At 57.1% G+C, this 22,904-nt stretch overlaps 3 protein-coding genes across 5 annotated transcripts; 1 reads left to right on the forward strand and 2 right to left on the reverse strand.

The window, feature by feature from the left end:
* Nucleotides 1-194: 194 nt before the first annotated feature.
* VPS51 (VPS51 subunit of GARP complex) lies at nt 195-5,319 on the reverse strand. The gene is made up of 10 exons (XM_005528989.3): nt 5,092-5,319; nt 4,489-4,618; nt 4,098-4,244; nt 3,685-3,901; nt 2,830-3,559; nt 2,431-2,649; nt 1,927-2,148; nt 1,609-1,730; nt 1,063-1,150; nt 195-722 (listed from the first exon to the last, which is right to left on the reverse strand). The coding sequence occupies exons 1-10, from the start codon at nt 5,302-5,304 to the stop codon at nt 462-464; spliced, it is 2,349 nt and encodes a 782-aa protein (XP_005529046.2). The 5' UTR covers nt 5,305-5,319; the 3' UTR covers nt 195-461.
* A 530-nt stretch (nt 5,320-5,849) lies between these two features.
* Nucleotides 5,850-9,201, reverse strand: BET1L (Bet1 golgi vesicular membrane trafficking protein like). The gene is made up of 4 exons (XM_005528988.3): nt 9,149-9,201; nt 8,410-8,501; nt 7,677-7,733; nt 5,850-7,452 (listed from the first exon to the last, which is right to left on the reverse strand). The coding sequence occupies exons 1-4, from the start codon at nt 9,165-9,167 to the stop codon at nt 7,285-7,287; spliced, it is 336 nt and encodes a 111-aa protein (XP_005529045.1). The 5' UTR covers nt 9,168-9,201; the 3' UTR covers nt 5,850-7,284.
* A 41-nt stretch (nt 9,202-9,242) lies between these two features.
* On the forward strand, nt 9,243-21,696 carry RIC8A (RIC8 guanine nucleotide exchange factor A). 3 transcript variants are annotated; one of them, XM_005528987.3, is made up of 11 exons: nt 9,243-9,344; nt 10,780-10,891; nt 13,168-13,215; nt 15,285-15,899; nt 16,225-16,319; nt 17,076-17,226; nt 18,183-18,278; nt 18,432-18,576; nt 18,928-19,072; nt 19,733-19,852; nt 20,633-21,696. In XM_005528987.3, the coding sequence occupies exons 2-11, from the start codon at nt 10,808-10,810 to the stop codon at nt 20,751-20,753; spliced, it is 1,620 nt and encodes a 539-aa protein (XP_005529044.2). In that variant the 5' UTR covers nt 9,243-9,344; nt 10,780-10,807; the 3' UTR covers nt 20,754-21,696. The 3 variants fall into 3 exon arrangements, with proteins under 3 accessions (XP_005529044.2, XP_014113294.2, XP_087914050.1); XM_014257819.2 differs by having other exon boundaries at nt 9,250-9,344; nt 10,718-10,891; XM_088057924.1 differs by lacking the exon at nt 9,243-9,344 and adding an exon at nt 10,523-10,634.
* The last annotated feature ends 1,208 nt before the right edge of the window (nt 21,697-22,904 follow it).

The raw sequence follows: 22,904 nt of genomic DNA on the forward strand, positions 1-22,904 counted from the left end.
CCAGCTCTTTTTAGCACCCATGGAGGCTTTTGGTGTCTGATTTTTAAGGGTTGGGGCCATCGTGGCTGTGGGTCCACTGGGGACATCGCTCAGTGCCCAGCCTCTGTCCCTGTGCTGTCAGCTTGGCTGCAGGTAGGATGCCCCTGTGTGCAGGGCCAGCTCCTGTCCCCCAGGCACAGAGACACAACAGTCAATTCAATTCACACATAATTTATTAGTGACAAAGGGGCTGTCTCCAGGCACAAGAAGATGTCACCAAGGTGGGGGGATGACACTGTGTCACCGGGCTGGGGAGGCAGTGGGGAAGGGGGGTTTGAACAACACGGTGTAACCTGGTGTGGTGGCAAGGTGTCCTCATGTTGGGAAGGACACACAAAGCATCCTCATATATACTCACAGGGTCCAGGTCTGTTCCCAGAGGTGTAAGAGGCCCCAGGTGTGGCACGTCCCTGTCCCTCATCCTACCCACGCTCGCAGATGAGCTCAACGACGCTGTGCTCCATGGGGACGGGGTCAAGGCAGCGGTGGGCAGCGCTGGCGGCCACCTCATCCAGCAGCCCCTGCACCACGCGCTCGTCGGAGGCGAAGCGCCACAGGTAGAGCTGCAGGTAGTGCCCGTCCACCTGCACCTGCTGCAGCCCAAAACGCCCCAGCGTGCGCAGCCGCACGCACTCCAGCAGCGTCTTCAGGCTGATCTTGATGATCCCCGTCAGCACCGACACCTGTGAGAGGGGACAGCGGGGACACATGGCACACGGGCATAGGACTGATGTCCACACAGGATGTGGGGTCCCTGGTCCTGGCTGCTACTCCTGAAGGAACTCCCGAGCGTGGGGATGTGTGGCACATGGACACCCTTGGCCTGGTCGCTACACAGATCCCCCTCCCACCAGAGTCCTGACACCTATGACAGGGGACACTGGGGACATCCTTGTCCTGGTCATCAGCTCCCAGGGACCCCCTGAGCCCTGACACCAGGGACATGTGCTAGTGGGAAGGTGGGCAGTTTGGCACCTCTGGGGATGTTTAAGGAAGGACATGGTGCTGTCCCCATGACCTCACCTTATTGAATTCAACAGGGCTGAAGATGTCAATGCGCTCAGAGAAAAGCTTCTGGATGTTGCTGAGCAGGTGGGTGTCCATGGGGGCACTGAGGACATGGACACAGGGACATCAGGGACTTGACAGAGCCAGGGATGTGGGGACATGGACACAGGAACCTTTAGGGGCCATGGAGAGGGTCAGAAGATGCAAGGATGCTTTTGGGGACAGAAAAGCAGGGGAATGTCAGGATGGTCACAGGACATGGAGGGATGAGACAACTGAGTCACAAGGGCCATAGGGATCACCAGGGGATTCTGGGACAGTTGTAAGGAACACAGGGATTGCTGGGACAAATGGGGATCATCATTAGGGAAGTCTGGGGATATGGGGAGAGCTAAGTGCTGTCAAGATAGTGGGAGGGTATTGGAACAGTCTGGGGACATAAAGAGGGTGACAGGGAAGATGCAGTGGATACTCGAGGAGTGTCAGGGAGCCCAGGGGTGCTGGACAGCCCAGGCAGTGACACAGGGTCTGCCAGGGTGACCCAGAGGTGGCGGGGCTGACCTGGGGGTGTAGCTGGGGGCATAGCGGCCAGGTGCCCGCGAGCTGCTGTAGACGGAGAATGCACGTCGGCTGGAATCACTGCTCTGTGCCCGCCTCACCCCCTCCTCGAAGAGCTGCCCCACCTGTGGGTGGCACCACACCCTCAGCACCCAAAACGCCCTCCTGGGACCTCCCAAACCACCCAGCATCCCTCAAAGTCTTTGTGACCCTCACACACCCTTCCAGGATCCCCAAAGGGCCACACAGGGATCTTGGGAAAACCCCTTGGACCCCCCCTCCAGGGGTGTCCAACCCCCTCGGCACTGGTGTCAGCCTGACCTGGACATCGATGGCGGTGATGTCCTCCACCACGCGCTTCATGACGGCGCGCACGTTGCGGGGCTCGACGGTGCCCAGCCAGTCGCGCGTCTCGACGCTCTTGCGCAGCATCTGCGCCACGGCCGCGCCCTGCACCTGCACGTAGTGGTCCAGCAGCCGCTGCGCCGCCGCCCGCGCCTCCGCACACAGCGCCGGCCCCGGCGTCACCGCCGGCCCCGAGTCCTGGGGGACACACACAGGATCAGTGCTCCTCTGCAGCACTGTCACCACTGGGAATATGAGGGGCATGGGGACATGTGGAGATGCCTCCCCTTGCTGTGACTCTACATCTGATGTGCTGGGGGTATAGCGACTTTGGGGACAGGTGGGACACTCTGCCTGAAGCAGCATCACTGCCCCTCTTACATGTCCTTGGGGTTTCAGGGGCTCTTGAGGTCATGCTGAGCCCCCCTGAAGATCCCTCAGGGACATTCAGGATCTCCTTAGGGCCATTTGGGGGTTCACCTGGGGTGGGAACTGTTCATCGGTGAGGGTGAGGATGTAGCTTATGGTGGAGTTCTCATAGTCCAGGCAGAGACGGGCGAGGAGCAGCAGCAGGGCCGGAGGGGCAGCGGGAGCTCCCCGCTCAGCTGGGCCATCAGCGAAGCCACGGGCGGTGCGGCACAGCCAGCGCACGAAGGCCACCACCAGTCCCTCACGCACTGCTGTCACACAGAACTCCCCCTGTGCCACAAATGGGGGGAGGGTCACACCCCAAAACCCCCCAAACTTCCCTGTACGGGCTCCAAACCGCCCTGTGTGACCCCCAACCTACCCTGTGCCACCCATAGATTGCTCCAGTAACCCCCAAAATGCCTCCAGGCCCCCTCAGCCTGTCCAGTGCCCCACCCCACGGCGCCTCACCTTGAAGTAGGGCAGGCTGGCGAAGGCGACGTCCCTGGCAGTGAAGAGCTGCACGTAGGCCAGCACGGCCTTGAGCTGGCCCAGCACAGAGGCGGCCAGCGTGGCCAGCAGGTCGGGGAGGCCGGGCCCCTCCTTACCGGGGGGCCGAGGAGCAGCCAGCGCCTGGCGCACGTCACCCAGGCAGCCCAGGAAGAAGGTCTGCAGGGCGCGCAGGTAGCGGTCGACACGCTCGCGGGCGGCACGGGCCATCAGCGCGGCGGCAGCGTCGGCGCCCGCGGGCAGCAGCTCGAGCAGCGAGCGCAGCCGACGGTGGAAGCGGTCGAGCGCCCGCACCAGCAGGGACGTGTCGCCCAGGCCGCGCTCCAGCGCCAGCCGCCGCTCCAGCAGCGCAAAGTAGCGGGTGGCCAGCGCGGAGGCGAAGGGCTCCAGGCGCCCCGTGTCCTCGCCAAACAGCGCGCGGTACGAGCCGGCCAGCTGGCACAGCATGCCCACAAAGGCCGAGCTGCCGCGGTCTACAAAGTCCAGGATGTCGGAGGCGGGCGGCGGCGGCGTGGTGGCCGTGCCCGAGGGATCGGCTGCGGGCAGCTCGGCCTCCAGCGCCGCCAGCTCGGCCTCGAGGCGTGTGCCCGCCTGGCTCAGGAACTCCTCGCTCAGCTCCTCAGCCGGCTCCTCCAGCTGCAGCAGCATCTCCACGCACTCGGTGAGTTCCTTGGGATCCAGCGTCTCCTCCCTGGTGGTTGGGATGGCCCGGGGTTACCAGTGGCATGGCAGAAATCAGGGAATAAGCAATAGAAGTTAAGACTCCAGAGGGAACACCCCCCCCAAAGCCATCAGCGGGCTCCAGAGTGAACGCACCGGAGGCGTGTGCGGAGGCGCTGGGCCAGGTCAGCCATGATGGCGTGGCTCTCGTCCTCGATGGCGCGGAAGGAGGGCAGGTGGCGGTAGTGGCGCAGCACGGCGCGGGCGCGGGCGTGGCAGCGCAGGGCACGGGCGGGCTCCGTCCCCGCCCAGCACCGCAGCCGCCCCGGCACCTCCACCAGCGCCTGCAGCTTCCGCAGCAGAGCCTGCACCCCTGCAGGGACACAAGGTCAGGGGTGGGGGAAAAGGGTGGGGACACAAATGGAGCAGGATGAGACAGGGGGGGTGGGATCATCCGCTGGATCTGCCCCCCATGGGGAACACCCACCCCTAGATCTGCCCTTTCCCCCCACACGATTCATCCCAATTAATCCCCCTGGATCTGCCCCCTGGCTGGCCCCGCTCCGTACCGGCCAGCTGGGCGCCGCGGCGGTGCCGGTCCTGCAGCGCGGCGCTGACGCGGGCACTCGAGGCGCTGATGGCCGCCATGTTGGCCGCCAGATCATCCATCTCTGCCTCCATGTGCCGGAAATCCACCTTCATCTTCCGGATGGTGTCTGGGGAACACAAGTCAAGGGCTGAGTCCCTCGGCTGCCCGGGACCCCCCCGGCCCGCCCAGGAATAACACAGCACAACCATAACCCCCAGAGAAGGCTGCTTACTGGAGTGGCTGTCACTGGTCTCCAGAGTGAACCACCACGTTCCCCAGGGCAGTTTCCCAGTGAGTGCTGCCAGAGTGAACACCCCCAAACTCCCGTTTCCCAGAGCTGCCATCAGCAGGCTCCAGAGGGAACATCTCACCGGTGGCAGAGATGAACTTGTTGTAGTTCTCGTAGAGCAGGGTCTGCATGTCACTGTCCAGGGCGCGGATCTCCCGGCCCAGCGCAGCCTCGCGGGCCAGGAGCTGCCCCAGGGGGCACTCGCTGCGCACCTGAGGGGATAACAGATGCACATCTGCCCCTGGTTCCCTCCAGGGTCCCCTCTGGAGCCCCCTAAACGAGATCATCCACTGCCCTCTGCAGTCAGTCTGGGACCCTCCGCTGCCCTGCAGCTTATCTGTCCTCCCTGGATTCCTGCCGGGATATGGAAGTGTTTCCCAGGAGGGATCCTGCCCTCCAGGGATCCCCCCCGCGCAGCGCTAACTGCCCCCAGTCCAGCTGCTCCAGAACACCTCAGTACCATTCCCACACGGAATCAGTCTCCATAGGAAGCACATACATCCATCAGGTCCCCGAAGAGGCCCTTTCTGGGATCCCCTCAGGACAGTGGGGGCCCTGCGGCCCGCCCCCGCCAGGGTCGGGGCCACCCACCGAGATCCCTCGACACGTTCCCCCACGGGGCCCATCGGAGTCCCGGAGCCCTCGCCAAGGCGGGGGTGCCCGCGGGAGAGATCTCCTTGGTCACCTTGGTCATGAACGCCTCCGGGTCGAAGTGGGGCCCGTTGATGTCGGTGGGGTCCGGGGCCGCCTCGGCCGCCTCGGCAGTCGACGGGCCATAGTAGCGCTGGAGAGGCCCGTGGGGACGCCGCCACCCGCTGCCCCCCGTGCTTCCGCCGGCGGCCTCGGGGCTGCCTGCGGACCCGCTCCCGGCCCCGCTCCCCGCCGTCACCGCCGCCATCGCGCCGCAGCTTCCGCCCCGGCAGTCACTTCCTGACCTCTACATCACTTCCGGCGAGACAGCCGGTTGCCATGGCAACATGGGAAGCCGCACGGACATGGTGGGGCCCAGTTACCGGGGCCTGGGGCGGCGACGACGGGGACGGAGCCGCCGAGGCCCGTGTCCTGCTGCGCCCCGGGCACAAGGACTCCCGTGAGGACGCAGACATGGGTGGAGACACCGACCCTCGAGGGGTGACCGGCCGGTGGCACCCCCAACCCTGCCCCCGTGTCTCCCACTGTCCCTTCTCCCCAGTGTCCACCTGTCCCCAGGCCTCCCGAGTGTCCCTGTGAGTCCCCGTCGTCCCCGTGAGTCCCCACAGCCCCGGTGCATCCCCATGCTCATCTCCCCATGACACCGGGTGGGGTCCTGAGGACCCCCACCCCACCCGAGGGTCCTCCTCCAGCCCTGGGCTGGCTCTGGATGATGCTGGAATTGGGTTGTGAGGCCACAGGTACAACCAGGTGATCGACCTTGCACCTCGCACAAGGAACAAACATTCGGGCTAAAAGGTCTAAAATCAGCTTTATTTACAGCAGGAAAGGCAAAATAAACCCCACCAGGGTGAGGGCTGGGCTGCTCCAGGGGCCTTTTGTCGGGAGTCACCTGCTCCGGGAATCACAGGCCACTGATTCTTCCCAAGGGAAAGAGCCCAGAGCTGCCACGTTGCACCAGGAAAGCAGGAAGAGCCAGAGGAAGTTCCTGCTGGCTCCCTTCTCCTTGCCCTCCCTGCACCACTTTTTCCCACATGTGGAAAAGAACACACCTAATCCAGCCAGTGTGTGTTTGGTGAGCAGTTTGGTACATGGGACAACATTCCCTTCATAGCTGCAGACCCGAGTTAGCCCAAGGGCAAAGGAATTCCGGGTGGGAACAGGGTGAAGGCAAAGGAACACCCAGCCATCCATGAGGAGGGTTTGCTGGGGAATTTAAATCAGAGGAGGAGGAATAGCTGTCACAGAAGAGAAATGCAAATAAGCAAAGACACCCCCCCAAGGCAAGGCAGGGGTTCCTTTTGTACCTTCTAAATTCATAAACAAATCGGCAAATCCCTCCTTGATTCCCCCCGACTCCTGACAGTGCTGCAGGGGGAATTCCACTCCACCTCAACCTCAGCTTCATTGGCACAATATCTCCCCAGAGTGCTCTAAAAACAGGGTGCCACAGTAAGCATGATTAACTGCCACCAGATTTCTTTACCCTGATTTAGTAACGTAATTTGCACATGTGTGGGAAAGTTCTGGAAGGGTCCACTCAAGTGCAAACCCATGTGGTTATGGACTGTGGCCCTCCCCACAGGGTAAAGCCCAGTTTGCCCACAAGGATGATAAAGACAACCAAGGATTTAATCAGAGTCCTGCTCCCCTGCATCTTTTCCCTGTCACAGTCTGAGTATATCCAGGCCCAGATCCGTTGCTAATTCCACCCGAAAGCAGCACAGGTTTCCTTTCAGCCCAGGAATATGGGCCACAAGTCCCAGGGAAATGGAGAGCGGCCACACGGAATGTAAGTCACACATTGGTACTCCCAAACCCCATAAATCAGCATCCTAAATCCTACAGCTCGCAAAGCTCAGCTGGGTTATGCAGGATCCACAAGTCTCAGGATTTGTCAGTTCCTGGTTTTCAGTAAGGGAGGTGATGTGGAAGTGGCCCTTAGAAACAGCCCACGGGATGTGGACAAGGCAAGAGGTCACAGCCTGAGCCATGACCCCAAAATCATGTTAGGCATGAAAATCCCTTTGGAACCAAACTTGTTTTGGAAGAGCTGTCTGGGCCCAGCCGGAGCGATGACGAGGAGCTGGAGGGAGGAAAGGTCACTGGGAAGGTGGAGGTGTGTCTGGAGGCTCCTCTGGAAAACGTGTGGACAGGTCTGTGGATGGTGGGGCTGGCCTGTGACACCTGCCCTGCTCAGGGCCCTGTGACACCTCCCAGCCTGGGCTCAGCTCCCTGCCCGGGACACCAGGTAGTAGAGGATGAAGAAGATGAGGATGAGCGCCACGGACACGGCAAGGAGCAGCCGGCGGTTGTCCCGGCCGGAGCGCGCCATGCCGGAGAAGCGCTTCACGCTGCCCGTCAGCAGCCCCGTCACGCTCAGGAAATCCGAGTCCTGGCGGGAAAAGACACGCTGGAGGCGTTGCAGAATCATGGAATATCCTGAATTGGAGGGACTCAGAAGGATGAGCCAGTCCAAATCCAGGCCCTGTACAGGACACCCCAACAATCCCGGCGCTGATTTAGGGATTCTTCCTTAAGGGCTTTTGCCATCCCACCTCTCATCCCAATTCCCTGATTTGAACAGAAAGCCCTGTGTCCCATTTCCCAGGTCCCTACCATGCCATCCAGGTAGCGGTTCTGCTCCTCAGCATCCTTGTCAATATCCAGAGCCAGCTGCAGGGCAAGGCAGGAAACGGACATTAATGATCTTTTAATATCCAGAGAACCTCTAAAATCTGAAATGCAAATTATTGAAGAAGCTGCTGCTTTCCCAGCTCCAACAGACACACAGGGGCTTGTCTGGTGCAGGAAAAAAGAAGTTGATTTGCATTTCCCTGTCAGGCAGGTGAACTTTTCCAGCTCTGAAAATAAAGCCTGACTGTCTAAATCTGCCAGGTGGAGAGGGGAGTTTAAACCCTGGGACACAATGGCAGGAATTCAGTCTGCCCTTTTACACGGTGAGTCATTGACTTCTTTCATAGTTTGCATGAAATTTTTAATGATAATTTAAAGTTTAAAGCTCTAAATCAAAGTGTTTGATGTTAATGGGAGCAAACCAGCTTTAAGAACAGTTACATAGAGACACAGGTATTTTCCAAAATTAATCTACCTGCCTTTTTTTTCATTAATTTTTCCCCCAAGGAGCTGAGCTTAGCAACACCTCTGTGTTCAGGTCGGACAGGGCTTGGAGCAACCTGGTCTAGTGGAAGGTGTCCCTGCCCATGGGAAGGAGTGGGAGTGGATGAGCCTTAAGGTCCTTTCCAACCCAAACCTTTCCATGGTTCCGTGGATTCACAGATAATCTGAGCCTGTTCTTCACCTCAACACCTGATGTGACCTCGGCACTCACCGACTTCAGCCTGGTGACCTTGCTGGCCAGGCTGTCGGCCATCCGCTTGTTCTCCACATCCAGCAGGTCCTCCATGGAGCTCGGACTCTGCCCTGGGGAGAAGAACGAGGAGCACACATCATCCCTGCCCTGCCATGGCACAGCTCTGTTCCCGTCACAGCCCCTCCTCTCATGGAACCCTTCGAAAATGTGACCAAAACACCCCAGACTTCCCCAAAACTGGCCAGGGGAAGAACCCAGACTTGTACCCTGAATTGCCACCACAGCCCAGCAGCAGCTGTGGGGGTTCCACGGCCGGTGACATCCAGGGATGAGATTTGGGTGAAACCCGGCAAATCCGTGGCCCTTTGCCCCTCGGCTGTGTTGGGGTCTCTCGGCATTGCCCCCCATTGTGGGGCAGCTGGGGGTCCGGGGGGGTGGGATTAGGAGTTCCGGGGCAATTAGGGGCTATGGGGGCAGCTGGGGGCTCAAAGGGGTACTTAGGATATATGGGGGGCGCTTAGAGGTTCAAGGGGACGATTAGGGGTTTGGAGGGGGGCAGCCGAGGATCCCAAAAAGGGCCCAGGTGAGCAATTAGGGCTTATGGGGGGGGGCTATTCCCGGGCTATAGGAGGAAAATCGGGGCACTGCAAGAGGCCCCGTGGGGTTCAGCGGGATCGGGAGCTCCTCCTCCCTCTGGGCCGCTCCAGCCCCTTCTGCCCCCCAAACCTCTCCCTGTCGCTGTCCCTTGTCCCCTCACCTCGGCCCCGCTCCGCCATGGCTGCCCCGGCCCGTCCCGCCCCGCCGGGCGGAGCCGCCACGAAATGTCCGCCCGCTCTTCCTCCTCCTCCTTCCCCTCCTTCCCCTCCTTCCCCCCGGCACCGGGACCCTCGGGCCGCTCGCCCGGGCCGGGGCGGAAGGGCTGGAACTCCCTCCCGAGGGATCCCGGGCCGCAGGTACGGCCAGAGCCCTGCCCGGGCACAGGGGCGGGACAGGGGGCTCGGGGAGAAAATCGGGGATTGGGGACAGAAAAGGGAGGGATTGGGGACAAATACAGGGGTTTGGGGATAAGAATAGGGGTCTGGGGATTAAAAGAAGTTTTAGGGAAATAATTAGGGGTTTGGAGGGAAAAAATAGAGGTTTTGGGGAAAAAAATTTGGGTTTGGGACAAAAATAGAGGTTTGGGGGGGAAAGTGGGGGTTTAGGGACATAAATAGGGTTTTGGGGATAAAAAATAGGGTTTGGAATTTACCCAAAAGGTGGGGGAAGGAGGTGGCAGTGTGAGGAGCCAGTAGAAATAGGGAAAAGGGGGATATGCCCAGTGATACATTGGTTCATGTCATCCCCCCAAAAGCAGAGGTGGATCCCCTCCATCCCAGCCCCTGTGCTTGGGGATGCTGTGTCCCTGCCCCGAGCCAGCCCAGCCTCCTGTCTCCGCAGCTTTCTGCCTTCCAAAATGCAGGATCTGCCTCTTTTGGTCCCCTCTGGGGCTGCGTGGGCAGGAGTGTGATTCCAAACCACGGGGGCTCTGGGCCTGGGGTCTCGGTTTGTTGAGGTTGGTGTAACCAGCTCAGCCTCACCCTCGTGGCAGCACCGAAGCCGAACACATGTCCGAGTCCAGATCTGCTGGGTTTCCCCCCACTGGGAGTCACGTCCCAGCACCGTGGGCTCGCGTGGCTCCGTGAGCCGCTAAACCGCTGCCGTGTCCAAAATAACCCCGCGGTGCTGCGCATCTGCTCGCTGGCATTGTCGGCAGGGACATCCTCTCCCGGGGGCCGGCCGGCTCCGGACTCGCCTTTTGGCCGCTCCTGCAGGGATCGGCCATAATCCAACCCGCCACCAAACCCTCCTCGGTCTGCTTCCCACCACCTGCCAAGGTAGCCCCGCCTGGAGCCGGAGGATGCTTTCCCGCCTGGCTGCCTCGCCGCTCCATCCCTTGTCACTCCACGGGAATTTTTCTGGCTTTATTTGTTATTTATCCCCCTGTGCGGCAGCAGAAATCAGGGCAGGCGGGGAGGAGGAGGAGGAGGAGGCAGGGAGCTATTTCAGGGAGCTGCTGTTATCTGCTCCACGTTAATCCCCAGCTGCTGGGGGGAAGGTTTTCCCTGAGTGCTTTCCTGGGAGGGCATATATTAAACATTGAAAAGCAAAGCGAGGAAGAAGAGGATTAGCAGAAGAGAGAGAGGAAGCTGGCTGCTGGCTTTGCTCGGGTTATCCATCTGCTCCACTTTTATGGATGCAGCAGTGTGAGCAATATCACTCGGCATTTTTTTGTGTTGCATTTTTTTCCCTCCTTGCTCTCTCCACCCCTTTCTCTCTTCCCTCTCAGAGATCTGTGTGCCGAGCTGCTTTTCCATCACCCTGGAAATCCCCTCGCTTGCCTTCCTCCAGGTTGTGCTGTAGCTGAGCTGTTGGGATAATGGATCTCCAGGCTGTGGTATCCACGCTGGAAAGCGGGGAGCAGGACACGGTTCTCAAGGTGCTCCAGGTCTACAACCAAGAGGTGAGTGAGCATCAACCCCTCCCTCAGCTCAGGGACTCCTAAAAGAAATTATTATCCAGATCCAAAGTAAAACCTGGCTGGGAAATAAGAGTCAGTGTGAGGACTGAGTAGGAGGAGCTTTTATGTTGAGGCAGTTTTGGAGGTGCTGAGAGAGTCCAGGGAAGAGCTGCAGGTGAAGCGATGTTAGGATTTGCAAGTCAAAGATGATTACAGGTGGCTGCTGGGATCTCATATGGGCACGGCTCTGAAAGCAGTAAATAATGAATATAGACTATCAAACCCCAATGATCTGGAAGCAGAGATGGGAGTGTTTCTAGCCTTAAAGTAGGAAAAGGTTATCCATGGTGGCAAATCTCTGCTTGGAGAAAGGAGAGTGAGGGGAGACCTCAGCCATTTACAGCTTCCTCCTGAGGGGCAGTGGAGGGGCAGCTCGAATCTCTGCTCTCTGTGACCAGTAACAGGACCCAAGGGAACAGCTGGAGAGGTTTAGGTTGGATATTAGGAAAAGGTTCTTCCCCCAGAGAAGAGCACAGAACAGGCTCCCCAGGGAATGGGCACAGCCCCAAGGCTGCCAGAGCTCCAGGAGCATTTGGACAACGCTTTCAGGCACAGGGTGGGATTGTTGTGATGTCTGTGCAGGGCCAGGAGTTGGGCTGAATGGATCCTGTGGGTTCCTTCCAGCTCAGGATATTCTATGGCTCTGTGAAATCCTGTTTGAAACAGGCTCTGGTTGTCAGGGAAATTTCCTTTGGAGGTTTCCCCTGGGAAGGGCTGGCCCTGTAGATCACTCTGACTCACTCTGCACCAGGCTGGAGTAGGTGGAAGCCAGCAAAGGGAAAACCTGAGGAATATTTTGCAAGAGTGTGTGAGAGAGAGTGTGTGGAACTATTCCTAACAGTCGGATTTGGAACGGGGAGACACTGGCCAAGAAGGAGCAGGTGTCTGTTAAGGACAGCACTGAGGATTAACAGCACCAGCAGCAGGTGCAGCACTGGCATCCTTGGAGTGCAGTGTCTGTGTGCCCCCAAACCACAATATTTCCTGTTGGATTCCCCCAGCTGGGTCCTTCCTGTGGTATCGGGCCCAGGGAACTGGAACCACTGGGGTTGCTGGCCCATCTGGAGGAAATGGAGCAGTCAAAGAGGATTATGAAATGGCAGATAAACCTGGCATGGCTTGGCATTGCTTCTGCCACAAGACTGATGGTTCTGTATCCTTTTCCTGTGGATTTATTTTAATTCACTGTTGTGCACACAGATTTTGCTTGCTGGGAATAAACTACAGCTAAAGCAAAACCCCAGGTGTGGCCAAAATATCCCCAAATGGGATTACAGCCTGAAGAGAGGATGTTCTGAGGGAAGAACAAGCAGCCTGCTTGTGGAACACGGCAGTGCCAGGACTGAGCCATCAGCTCCTGGTGATGTGGATGGATCAGCTCTTGGAGCTCACACACAGCCTGGCTGAAGGACACCTGTCCTGCCCTCACACCTGGGGCTGCTCGAGGCACTGTGTCCATCGCTGCTTCCAGGTGGGACAGAACCAGTTCCATCCCTGGGCTCTTGGTGACTGCACACACATGATCAGTGTTTTATAGATTTTAAGCATTTTCATTCTCCAAGCTGGGATCAAACACTCTCTTGGTATGAACAGGGATTGCCACAGTCACTGGAAAGTGCTGCTTCTCCCCAGGCACCTGGGGATCTCCCATGCTCTCCAGTTCTATGGGAGCAGGTTTGGTCAGGAAGGAGACTATCAGTGAAGAACAAACAAAATGAATAGCAAGAGAAATACAGTGAATGGAGATCATCAGTGTTTCTTAGCATGAGGACAGGATGGAGTGTGGAGATCAAGTCCCTTGTGTTTAAAGAACAACCTGGATAACCACGAGGATCCATTCCCATGTACCAAGGAGACAGGACTTCTTTTGGTCAGGAGAAGGAATAATAAATATCAAGGGGAGACGTGTAGGCACAGCTCAGTGGCATTGCTGAGCAGGGGAATTACCGGCTCTTATGGGATATTGGGATTGAGATGAATACTCACTGTGCTGCTGCAGTATATAAACTAAATCCATCTGTCAGCTGGCCTGTGGCATTCCACTGGTGCTGTGGATCCAGGGGTGATGCCCATAATGTGGGGGGGTCTTGTCAAGACAAACTGTGTGTTTGCTGTTGCAGCACATTTTGGACCCACTGCTTTCCAGCTGAATGGCTCTGCCCTGGTCCCATGGAGTTTTAACCTATTCCTTTTTATGACTGATTTTGTTTTTCCCACAGAAATCTCAGTGCTTCATCTTTGAGGATGAGGAGCAGGAAGAGAGGAAGGTAGGTACATGCTGCTTGCTGTCCTCTGGTCAGTGTGTAAATCTGCTGCTCTGTACTCATGTCCAGCTGGGCTTGGCAAGCAGCTCCCACAAGAAAGGAAATGAGAGTTTTCCATTAACTTGGCTAGGGAATGGTGTGCCTGGAGTGACTGGCTCTGTTTTTTCCATCAGTAGTTGGTGGTTTTGGATAAGGGTTGGCATCCATCTGACACTAGTAATGGTTCCCTGATCCATATAGTCCCAGCCATGGATGTGATCTCTGGTGCCTCTGGACAGGGATCACAGCAGTGCTGGCTCCTGGGGAGGGTGAGGGGCTCTGCTGGGAGCCAGCAGTGGGATTTGCCAGGAGCTGTGTATTAGCAAATCCTTTGAGCTGGTGTAATCTGGCACTTGGAGGGAAGGAACACTCTGCCTGCTCATTCCTGCTCCTGCACCTCTTTGTGCCAGGGCAGGCCTCAGCCTGGCTCTTCTGCCATAAGAATGACTGTTTTCCCTGGGTTATTTTCCAGCTGGCTCAGTTCTGTGGTCAGTTCACTGGTGGATGGTGCCAATGCCTGTGTTAGCACAGCAGGTGCAGGCCAGGCACCCCGGCTGGAGAGCAGGACCTCCTTTGGCTGTGCCAGGGCCAGCTGCTGGCACATGGAGCGTTCCAGGCACAGCCTGAAATGTGGAACTGGATCTGATGAGATCCGAGCTCTTTGCCTTGCACTGACCCGCTGTTTGAGCTGGGACAGTCACCCAGGACGTGGCTTCAGGTACATTGTCCCACTTTCAGGGTGTATGCCATGAAATATGAGATGAACATCACCACTACTTCCTGGTGCTTGGGTGTTCAGATGGTTCAGCTTCAGGCACGCACCCCCAGATCTCTTTCCCCTGAGTCAGCTTGAGGCTTTGGTTGCTGGGACTGGATCTGAAACTGTGTCCCTGTGAGGAAGGAGAAGAGGAACAGCTGTACTTCATCATTTCCGCAGGATGTGAGTGTGGGGCGCACCATGAGCCTCACGTTAAGGACTGAAGTTCAGTTTTTCTTCACTACTTCCCTCAGTAGTTTCATTTCACTAGGGGTGAGTCAGGTTGGATATCAGAAGGAATTTCTTCTTGGAAAGGGTGGTCAGGCATTGGAAGGGGCTGCCCAGGGAGGTGGTGTAGTCATCATCCATCTCTGGAAGTATTCAAGGAATGACTGGCATTCCGTGCTCTGGTCTGGTTGTGAAGGTGCTGATTGGTCACAGGTTGGACTTGATGGTCTTGGATGGTCATCTTTTCCAACCTGGGTGATTATGATTAATGAGTAATGATTATGATTAATGATTACAACCTTAATGATTCTCTGATTATTTTGTAGTGTAACCAATGGGGCTGTTAAGCCAGTTACAAACCTCATTTTTTGGGTTCTTTCACTGTTGTAACATCACAGAAAGACCTGTGCTCTGAGCTGTGTTGTGTTTGAGGTCTGGTGGGCTCTGGTGAGTGTGTGTGGGTTCCTGGTGTGATGTGAAGTGCTGCCACATGTAGTTCAGCCTGAGTTGCTGGTGTCTGTGAGGCCTTACCTGTGCTCACCATTCCCCATAAGCTTTGCAGCTCCTGTGAATTGTGTTAGTGGGGCTCTGCCAGTCTGTACCCATGGAAGATCTGGGCCAGTAGGTCTCCAGACAGCACTGAAATTAAGGAGATGCTGCTTATTTGAATCTCCTGAGGTCTCTTCACCTCTTTTCCCAAGGCATCAGGTGCTCTCCTCACCTCCCTTGGGTCCTGTGTCCCTCCCTTGTGCAGTGGGCAGGTCAGCCCTGTCAGCCTGAACCATCCTCACTAGGGCAGAGCTACAACAGTGACCTGTTTGTGCTCTCCCTTTGCACCCAATACTCTCTGCAAGACATTTTTTCCTGGTTGTTCTTGCCCAAACTGGTCAGGGTCAATGCCAGAGCCAGGCACTTCCTGAGCGCTGCTGAATGCACACCTGAGCAGGCCCGGGTGATGCTGCTGTTGTCCAGGGCAGAGCATGCCAGGGCTGTAGGGAGCACTGGGAAGTGTCAGTGTCCACAGAATTGCTTGTTTCCAACTGCACAGAAAATGGCCCAGCTGCTGATCAAGTTCTTGGAGAGGGAGCTGCAGCCATCCTGCCAGGTCACCTGCCTGGAGAGCATCCGCATCCTGTCCCGGGACAAGCACTGCCTCGACCCTTTCACCACCAAAGAAGGCCTGAAGACCCTCTCCAGGCACGCGGGCATCGATTACTCAGAGGAACTCATCCGGGAGGTCCCAGACTTGGATGTAATCCTGGAATCCCTGAAATGCCTGTGCAACATTGTGTTTAGCAGCGCCATGGCGCAGGAGCTGATGGCAGAGGGGCGGATGGTGGTGGGGCTGGCCCGGCGCATCAAGCTCTACAACGAGCGGAGTCTTCCTCACGACATCAAGTTCTTTGACCTGCGCCTGCTGTTCCTGCTGACAGCCCTCAGGGTGGACATCCGGCAGCAGCTCGCCCAGGAGCTCCGGGGAATCAGCCTCATGACAGACACCCTGGAGCTGACCCTCGGGGTCAAGTGGTTGGACCCCTACGAAGTCGCCACTGAGGAGGGACTTCTCCCACCTTTGCCTCGGCAGGAGACGGAGCGAGCCATGGAGATCCTCAAAGTGCTCTTCAACATCACCTTTGATTCCAGCAAGAGGGAGGTGGATGAGGTGAGTTCCTTGGGCCTTTGGTATCCATGTGTCTCTGGGCTCTGGCTGTGCAGGTTTTCTTCTCCCTTTCATTTTCTCATGTCCCAGACTGGTCCTTGTGCACCCTCAGGGTCTCAGGTGTCCTTGGGAGATGTCTCTGTCCAGTGCAGTATTATTCCTTACTTTGCCTGTGCTTTTGGAGCATTCCCAAATGGAGAATTGAGAGTCTGCTTCCCCTGGAATGCCCTGCAGTCCATGATCAGGCTGCTGGAGTGGGGGATAGGCTCTGGGATGTGTGGGATCCCCTTTGCTGATCAATGTGTTCCTTTCTCCATGTTGGGGCCAGGAAGATGCTGCTTTGTACAGGCACTTGGGTGCCCTCCTGCGCCACTGCCTCATGATCTCTGCCGATGGCGAGGACCGCACTGAGGAGTTCCACAGGTCTGTGTTGGGAAGAGCTTCACCTGGAGCTTCACCAGCTCCCCCAGGCACATCCTGCCTGACCTTGGGGGATTGGGAGGGACCGTGCTGACCAGCAGCTCCTGGGTTTAGCCTGGGGATCCCTCATGCTGCTGGAACTCAGAAACAGCCTTTCCTGCCCTGGGAATGCTATGTGGGAAAGCCATGGCCTCCTGGCCCCGGAGATCCTCTTCCGTGTCCTGTGTCACGCTGTCCCAACAGTGACATCCACGTCAGTGGGCAACTGGCCAGAGAAGTGTGCTGCTTTAAAATGTCCATGAGGTGGCCTTAATTAGTCTTAAGCCATGCTGAGAAATTGGCTGTGTCATGTTGCCAAGCATTATTGGTGCAGGGGTTTCAGGTGACACCACCCTGTCCCCAAGAATACATAGGGGGATTCCAAGCAGTGCTGGCATGGAACATCAGGATTAGGAGCGACACAGGAGACTCAAGACAGACCTTGGACCACACAGACTGGTCCTGCTTAACTCCCTGTTAAGATCTGTGGGTTCTCAGATGTCACTTTGGACTCTGAGCATATAGTTTGCTGTCCAAAAAGCATCTTAAGTTATCCCCTTTCAGTGGTGTGATGAGCTTGAGATGCTCGAGGAAAACTCAGATCACAGGGTTCTCATGCTCCTGCAAGTTAATGACAGGCCTTCATTTCTGCAGAGCTGAAGAACTTCTGTGAGCAAAGCTCCATCACTCTGTGTTCACTTCTCTTTTTCACCCGTGCAGCCACACGGTCAACCTGCTGGGCAACCTGCCCCTGAAGTGTCTGGATGTGCTCCTGACTCCCAAAGTGCGGCCAGGCTCGCTGGAGTACATGGGTGTCAACATGGATGCGGTCAGCATCCTCCTGGACTTCCTGGAGCGGCGCCTGGACAGGGTGAGTGCTGCTTCTTCTTCCCACACAGGCTGTGCTCCCCACAGGCACAGTCGGCTCGCTGTGACCTGGGACTGATCCGGCCGGGCTGACGTGGCAAAATTGAGGGATGGGTACGATGGAGTGCCCAGAATAGATTTTAATGTTCGTACAGAGACCGTGTGGTCCCAGGGGCTCCTTCCAAAGACCAGGGGACATCGTGAGCTTCACAATGTAAAGGGATATCTGAGAGCAAAGGTCCAATCACGGCCACAGGAAAGGGTTTTGACCTTGTAAGTCTAAGGTCCTGCCTATTCTGGGATGACTCTATTAGCATCCCTTCAGCACCCCGCCTCCCAAGGGCTTCAGGTTTATTCTCTCAGTCTCAGGAATGCAGTCCCATCTAATTGGGTTCCCACACAGGTCCAGAGCACCTTTCCCTCAGCCTGGAAGAGCCTGGTGGGAGCAGCACACTTGCTTTGAAGTTAGCCCTTTGTAGGAGGGACAGCTTTTGGCAGAGCTGTGGTTGGTGGGATTAAACTAACATCCCTGAACTGGCAAGGTGACTGCTGTTGCTTTGAGGGCTGCAGGCAGTGAGATCGGTGGAACAGTGGATAATTAGCTGATAATTAACTGGGTGATTGACAAATTAGCTCTGTTTCACTCAGCAGTGATCCAGTGGGCGATTCTGGAAACCTGAGTTCATGTTATTTTCAAGCTGACTACAGTTTTCAGCCTCTGGAGCTGTTGCAAAGGGCCTCCACATTTTACCACTGCATTTCTCTGCCCTGGATGCCCTGCCCAAATATTTCTGGCACTGCCTGTGGGGAGGAAGGAGGCACTAATGCTTGTGGCAGAGGTTGGGAAACTCCATGTCCATCCGTCTCCCTGATGGTCTGTGCTCGTGTTTTCCAGCATGAGCCAGGCAAGCTGAGCTCAGCATGACTGACGTGCTGCTCCTAATGGGGATGTTTCTGCAGGGCCACAAGCTGAAGGAGAGCTTGACCCCTGTGCTGAACCTGCTGACAGAGAGTGCCCGAGTCCACCGGCAGACCAGGAAGTTCCTGAAGGCCAGGGTATGCTGCGCTCAGCCCCACATCCAGGGCTGCTGCCCTGAGGGGAGGGAAGGCGAGCAAAACCCTGCTTGTGGCCACCAGACACCTCTGCTGTGGGTGGCTGAGGGCCTTTGGTACCCACAGTGACCTGTCACCCTCACTGTGGCCCTGCAGGTGCTGCCGCCGCTGCGAGACGTGCGGAACCGGCCAGAGGTGGGGAATTCCCTGCGGAACAAGCTGGTGAGGCTCATGACGCACATCGACACCGACGTCAAGCACTGCGCCGCCGAGTTCCTCTTCGTGCTCTGCAAGGAGAGCGGTGAGTCCTGGGGGGCTTCCACAAGGAGACCCTGGGATTGGGACCCTCTGCAGGGCTTCTGCCTTCCCTTGGGACCGCCCTGCTGAGTGGGGAAAAGGGGAGAGCTCCAGGAGCTCTGTGGGAAGGAGCTGGTGCCTCTCAGGCCAGCGGTGAGGGACGAGCTGTGCTGGAGGACACCCCAGTACCCTGCACACGGCCTGGCCCACGTTCAGCTCCCACACATGGGCCTTGCTCCCTGTCAGCATCTCTGTGTCTCCATGGCCTGGAGACACGGCACAATGGTGCTGCTGGGAACACGGGGCTGGAGGCAGGAGGGGAGCACAGGGTGGTTTCTGTCCCTTCTCCCGGCAGTGTCCCGGTTTGTGAAGTACACGGGCTACGGGAACGCCGCAGGGCTGCTGGCAGCACGGGGTCTCATGGCCGGTGGCCGGGAAGAGGGGGAGTACTCTGAGGATGAAGACACGGACACAGAGGAGTACAAAGAGGCAAAGCCCAAGTAAAGAGATCTGCTCCTCCTCTAGAGCTCCCCTTCTCCCACACCTTCCTCCTGCTACTGCTTTATCCCTTTTCATGCACCTCCTGCCATCTCCCTGTTCTGCTCTTCCACATGCAGCAGGGGTGGAAGTGCCTGTTTTTCCTATCTCTCTCCAGAGCTCAGTGTTGCTATACCCAGCGGGTTCCTCTTTTTCCCTTCCCTCACTTTCTTTTTCCCTTCCCTCTTTTTTTTTTCTTTCCCTTTCCTTTCCTCTGCAGTGGGTGGTATCTTGAGGGTGGGGGGTCCAGGCCTGTGCCTACCCATGTGTACCACACACACACCTGTCCCTGCCTGTTGGGTTTGTTGGGATTTTCTCCATTACCTTTTGCCTCCTGCCTTGAGGCGAGGGAGGAAATGTCACCTGCCCTCATGTACCTCATTTCCAGTGGCACTGTGGCATTGGCAGAAGGGGATGTTAGAGAAAAGGGAGGTGTTTGTAAGGATGTAGGTCAGAAGCCCTAGTAGCACTGTGATGGCACTTGGGGCTCAGGGCACCAGCAGTGGTGACAGCCAGTCCTGCTGTGCCATTCCTCTGCTCCATGAGGCTCAGAAGGATTCCAAACAGCCCTTTGTCACCTGCTGTCCCCCTCCTGAGCCCCGGCCTCACTGCTCTCTCTGCAGCATCAACCCTGTGACAGGACGCGTGGAGGAGAAGCTGCCCAACCCCATGGAAGGGATGACAGAGGAGCAGAAGGAGCATGAAGCCATGAAATTGGTCAATATGTTTGACAAGTTGTCCAGGTACTGGGACATGGTGCATGTTGGGGGGGTTACATCTGTCACAAACCTTCCTTTGGTTGTGTTTCCAAGGCCTGAAGGGATCAAGGAGAGGGAGTGGCAGGGGATATGTGGGGAAATTCTTCTCTCAGCATGAATTCATTCTCTCAGAATTCATTCTCTCATGGCCTTATGATGTGCAAGGGAAGCACTTCCAGCTCCTCCAGCTTTGGCATGAAGGGTCACTGTGGATTTCCTAGCTGTGCCTGCACTGTTCCCAAGCCCCTGCTGCTCCCCATCTTTGTCCAGGTGCTTGGGAAGGACAGCAGCCTCTGTCCTGGCAATGCTGCTCAGGGGAAGCAGCATTTTGCAGACAGGCAGGGGGACAGATGGCAGCCAGTGCCACCAGCCACTTTCCCTGTTGGAGTGCTTTCTCCAGTCATCTTTGACCTAGAGGAGCCCAAGTGAGTTCAGGCTTTCAAGAGTAGGAGGGAAGTAACTCCCTCGTGTGTTGGAGGGAGAGGAACATGGACACCAGTGCCAGTCTTCCTCTGGGAATCCTGAACCACACAGAACAGGACTCTAGAAAGTAGCCTATTCCAGGAAATAGGATTGTGCTTTCAAGCCATTGCTTTGCCATGCTGGAAGTTTTAGGGCTGTCCCCACTTCTCAGAAGGGATCTTTAGTGGTGCCGGGGGTGTTCCAGGCCATTTCCACAAGCCCCACGTTCCTGCTGTATTCCTGGTCTGTTCCCGTGTTCTGCTGCAGCTCTGCCTTACCTTTCCCCTCTCCTCCCGGCTGCAGGGAGAAGGTGATCCAGCCCATGGGCATCACTCCGAGCGGCAACCTGGCGCCCATGGAGAACGCCATCCGCAACATCGCCGACGAGCGCTCGTCCTCCGACTCGGACCTGGGGCTGGACTGACCCGGCTCCCGCCCCAGCCACGGAGAGCCAGGCTCCAGCCACTCTCCCTCGGAACTGGTGCTGCACCCAGGGGCTGGCACTGTGCCAGGACTCGCCCTGTGGGATCCGGATCCAGCCTGGACCCCTCACAGCCCACCACATGGAACACCTGCCTCCTTCCCAGCTCCATAGCCACCTCTCTTTCCAGAGGTCTCCGTGACCTGGCTCCACCTCGGTCTCTCCTGTCAGCAGCCTTGAGGATTTCACACTCCAAATTGCTTCCAGGACTCTCCAGTAGGATTTTTGGTTTCTAATTGTGTGCTGTTTGGGAAGAAGGGTCAGGGGGAGGCTCTTCCTGCCACTTCATCAGGGTTCAGTGATCCATGGAGCCTCCTGTGTGTGCGTGGCTGTGTGTGTGCCCGGCCCCACAGCGTGGGCTGCTCCCCAGGAATGCCGTGGGAAGGGGGGCTGCCAGAGAGGGGTGTGGGCCTCCAGTGGGAGTGGGATCCGCAGGGCATGGTGCAGGTGGCTGTATCCATGTCCGTGCACACCCGGGATGTGTGGGTGAGCAGAGCAGAGCTGGTGAGGCCTTGGAAGCTTCCAGCATTCCAATGGCTGCAGGAGAGAGCGCGCGGGCGGCTGCTGGGAACGCTCCGATGTCCCTTCCCTGGCACTGGGCACTGTCCCTGTCACCACCCAGCTGGGTATGGGCATTTGCCTCTCCCCACCTCCTGCTTTCCAGACAAAAGGCCAATACCTGTGCTCTGTCCTTGTCTCCTCCTTGCTGTCCCCAGGTCACTGTGTCCCCCAGGGGCTGCTGTCGGGCCTGGTGTAGATCTGTATTTTTATTCTTGTTTTCTTTGGAAAGAAAATCTTCCCATTTGTCTCATGTATCCAAGTTCCCAAACCTCCTGTCACGAGTAGGAATGCACAAGTGACGCTAGAATAAAGCCAACCTGACACATGGGAGTGTGGCCGTGATTCCTCCGAGCAAGCAAATCCCAGCGCCTGCCCCTGTGGCAGAGGATCCCAGGTGTTCCTGCTCATGTGTCCTTAGGAGCTGGGGGTGTTCCTGAACGTGGTCTAGGAGGTGAAGAGCTGGAGGGGTGCTTTGTTTGCTTTTCCAGTTTCCACTGCTGAGGCCCCTTGAGTCCAGCTCTGGGCCCCTCGTGGCAAGGAGGATATTGAGGGGCTGAAGTATGACCAAGGAAGGGAATGGAGCTGGGAAGGGTCTGGAGCACAAGGAGCTGAGGGGGCTCAGTCTGGAGTAAAGGAGGCTCAGGAGGGACCTGCTGGCTCTCCACAACTCCCTGACAGGAGGGTGCAGCTCCCAGGGAACAAGGGACAAGCAGAAACAGCCTCAAGCTCTGCAGGGGTGGTTCAGGTTGAACATCAGGAAGAATTTCCTCATGGAAAGGGATGTGAGGCATTGGAAAGGGCTACCCAGGGAAGTGGTGGAGTCCCCATCTCTGGAGGTGTCCAGGGAAGGCCTGGATGTGGCACTCAGTGCTCTGGGCTGGTGACAAGGTGGGGATCAGTCACAGGTTTGACTGTAATGATTTTGGAGGTCTTTTCCAACCTAGATGATTCTGCCTTCCTGTTTAGTTCCTGACTGACCCCCAAGTGCCATTCCAGGACGCTGTGCTGGGACAGCCCTGCTCTATCACAGTGTGAGCTTTTAGGCCAATTGCATCTTTTTTTTTGAACTAGCAAAACCAACTCCCACTGCCCTTCTGTGTGTGCAGACACAGATCCCTGATCCCTTCCCAGCTGTTGAAGCTTTCCCAAGCTTTCTGTACAAAAGGAAAAGGGGGAGGGCCTGCTATTTTTAATGCAATTGGTTCTGATACTGTTTCAATTTTCCAGAGTGCTTAAATCCCTAAGAACAGCTGCCAGGCCTGGCCTGGAATGCCCTGGAGCAGGGGCTGAGCTTGGCACTGAGCGTTTTGGGAGGAGGTGTTCATAGAATCATGGAACTCTGTTCTGGGGGGCAGCAGGGGATGGTTAAAAATCAAGTCCCCACCATTTCCAGTGTGGATGTGCCACCAGGCTCTGCATTGTGTTGTGGCAGGTGTGGGACAGAGCAGGATGTGGCGGCAGCCCTGTGACACTGCCACCCCCCAGGATGGCATCTACCGCCCGGAAAGGCACTTGTGTGAGGGGAGAAAAGGG

Source organism: Pseudopodoces humilis, chromosome 7 (assembly GCF_049639895.1).
Source record: "Pseudopodoces humilis isolate 2021_Gansu_Grassland_sample_001 chromosome 7, ASM4963989v1, whole genome shotgun sequence".
Taxonomy (NCBI): domain Eukaryota; kingdom Metazoa; phylum Chordata; class Aves; order Passeriformes; family Paridae; genus Pseudopodoces; species Pseudopodoces humilis.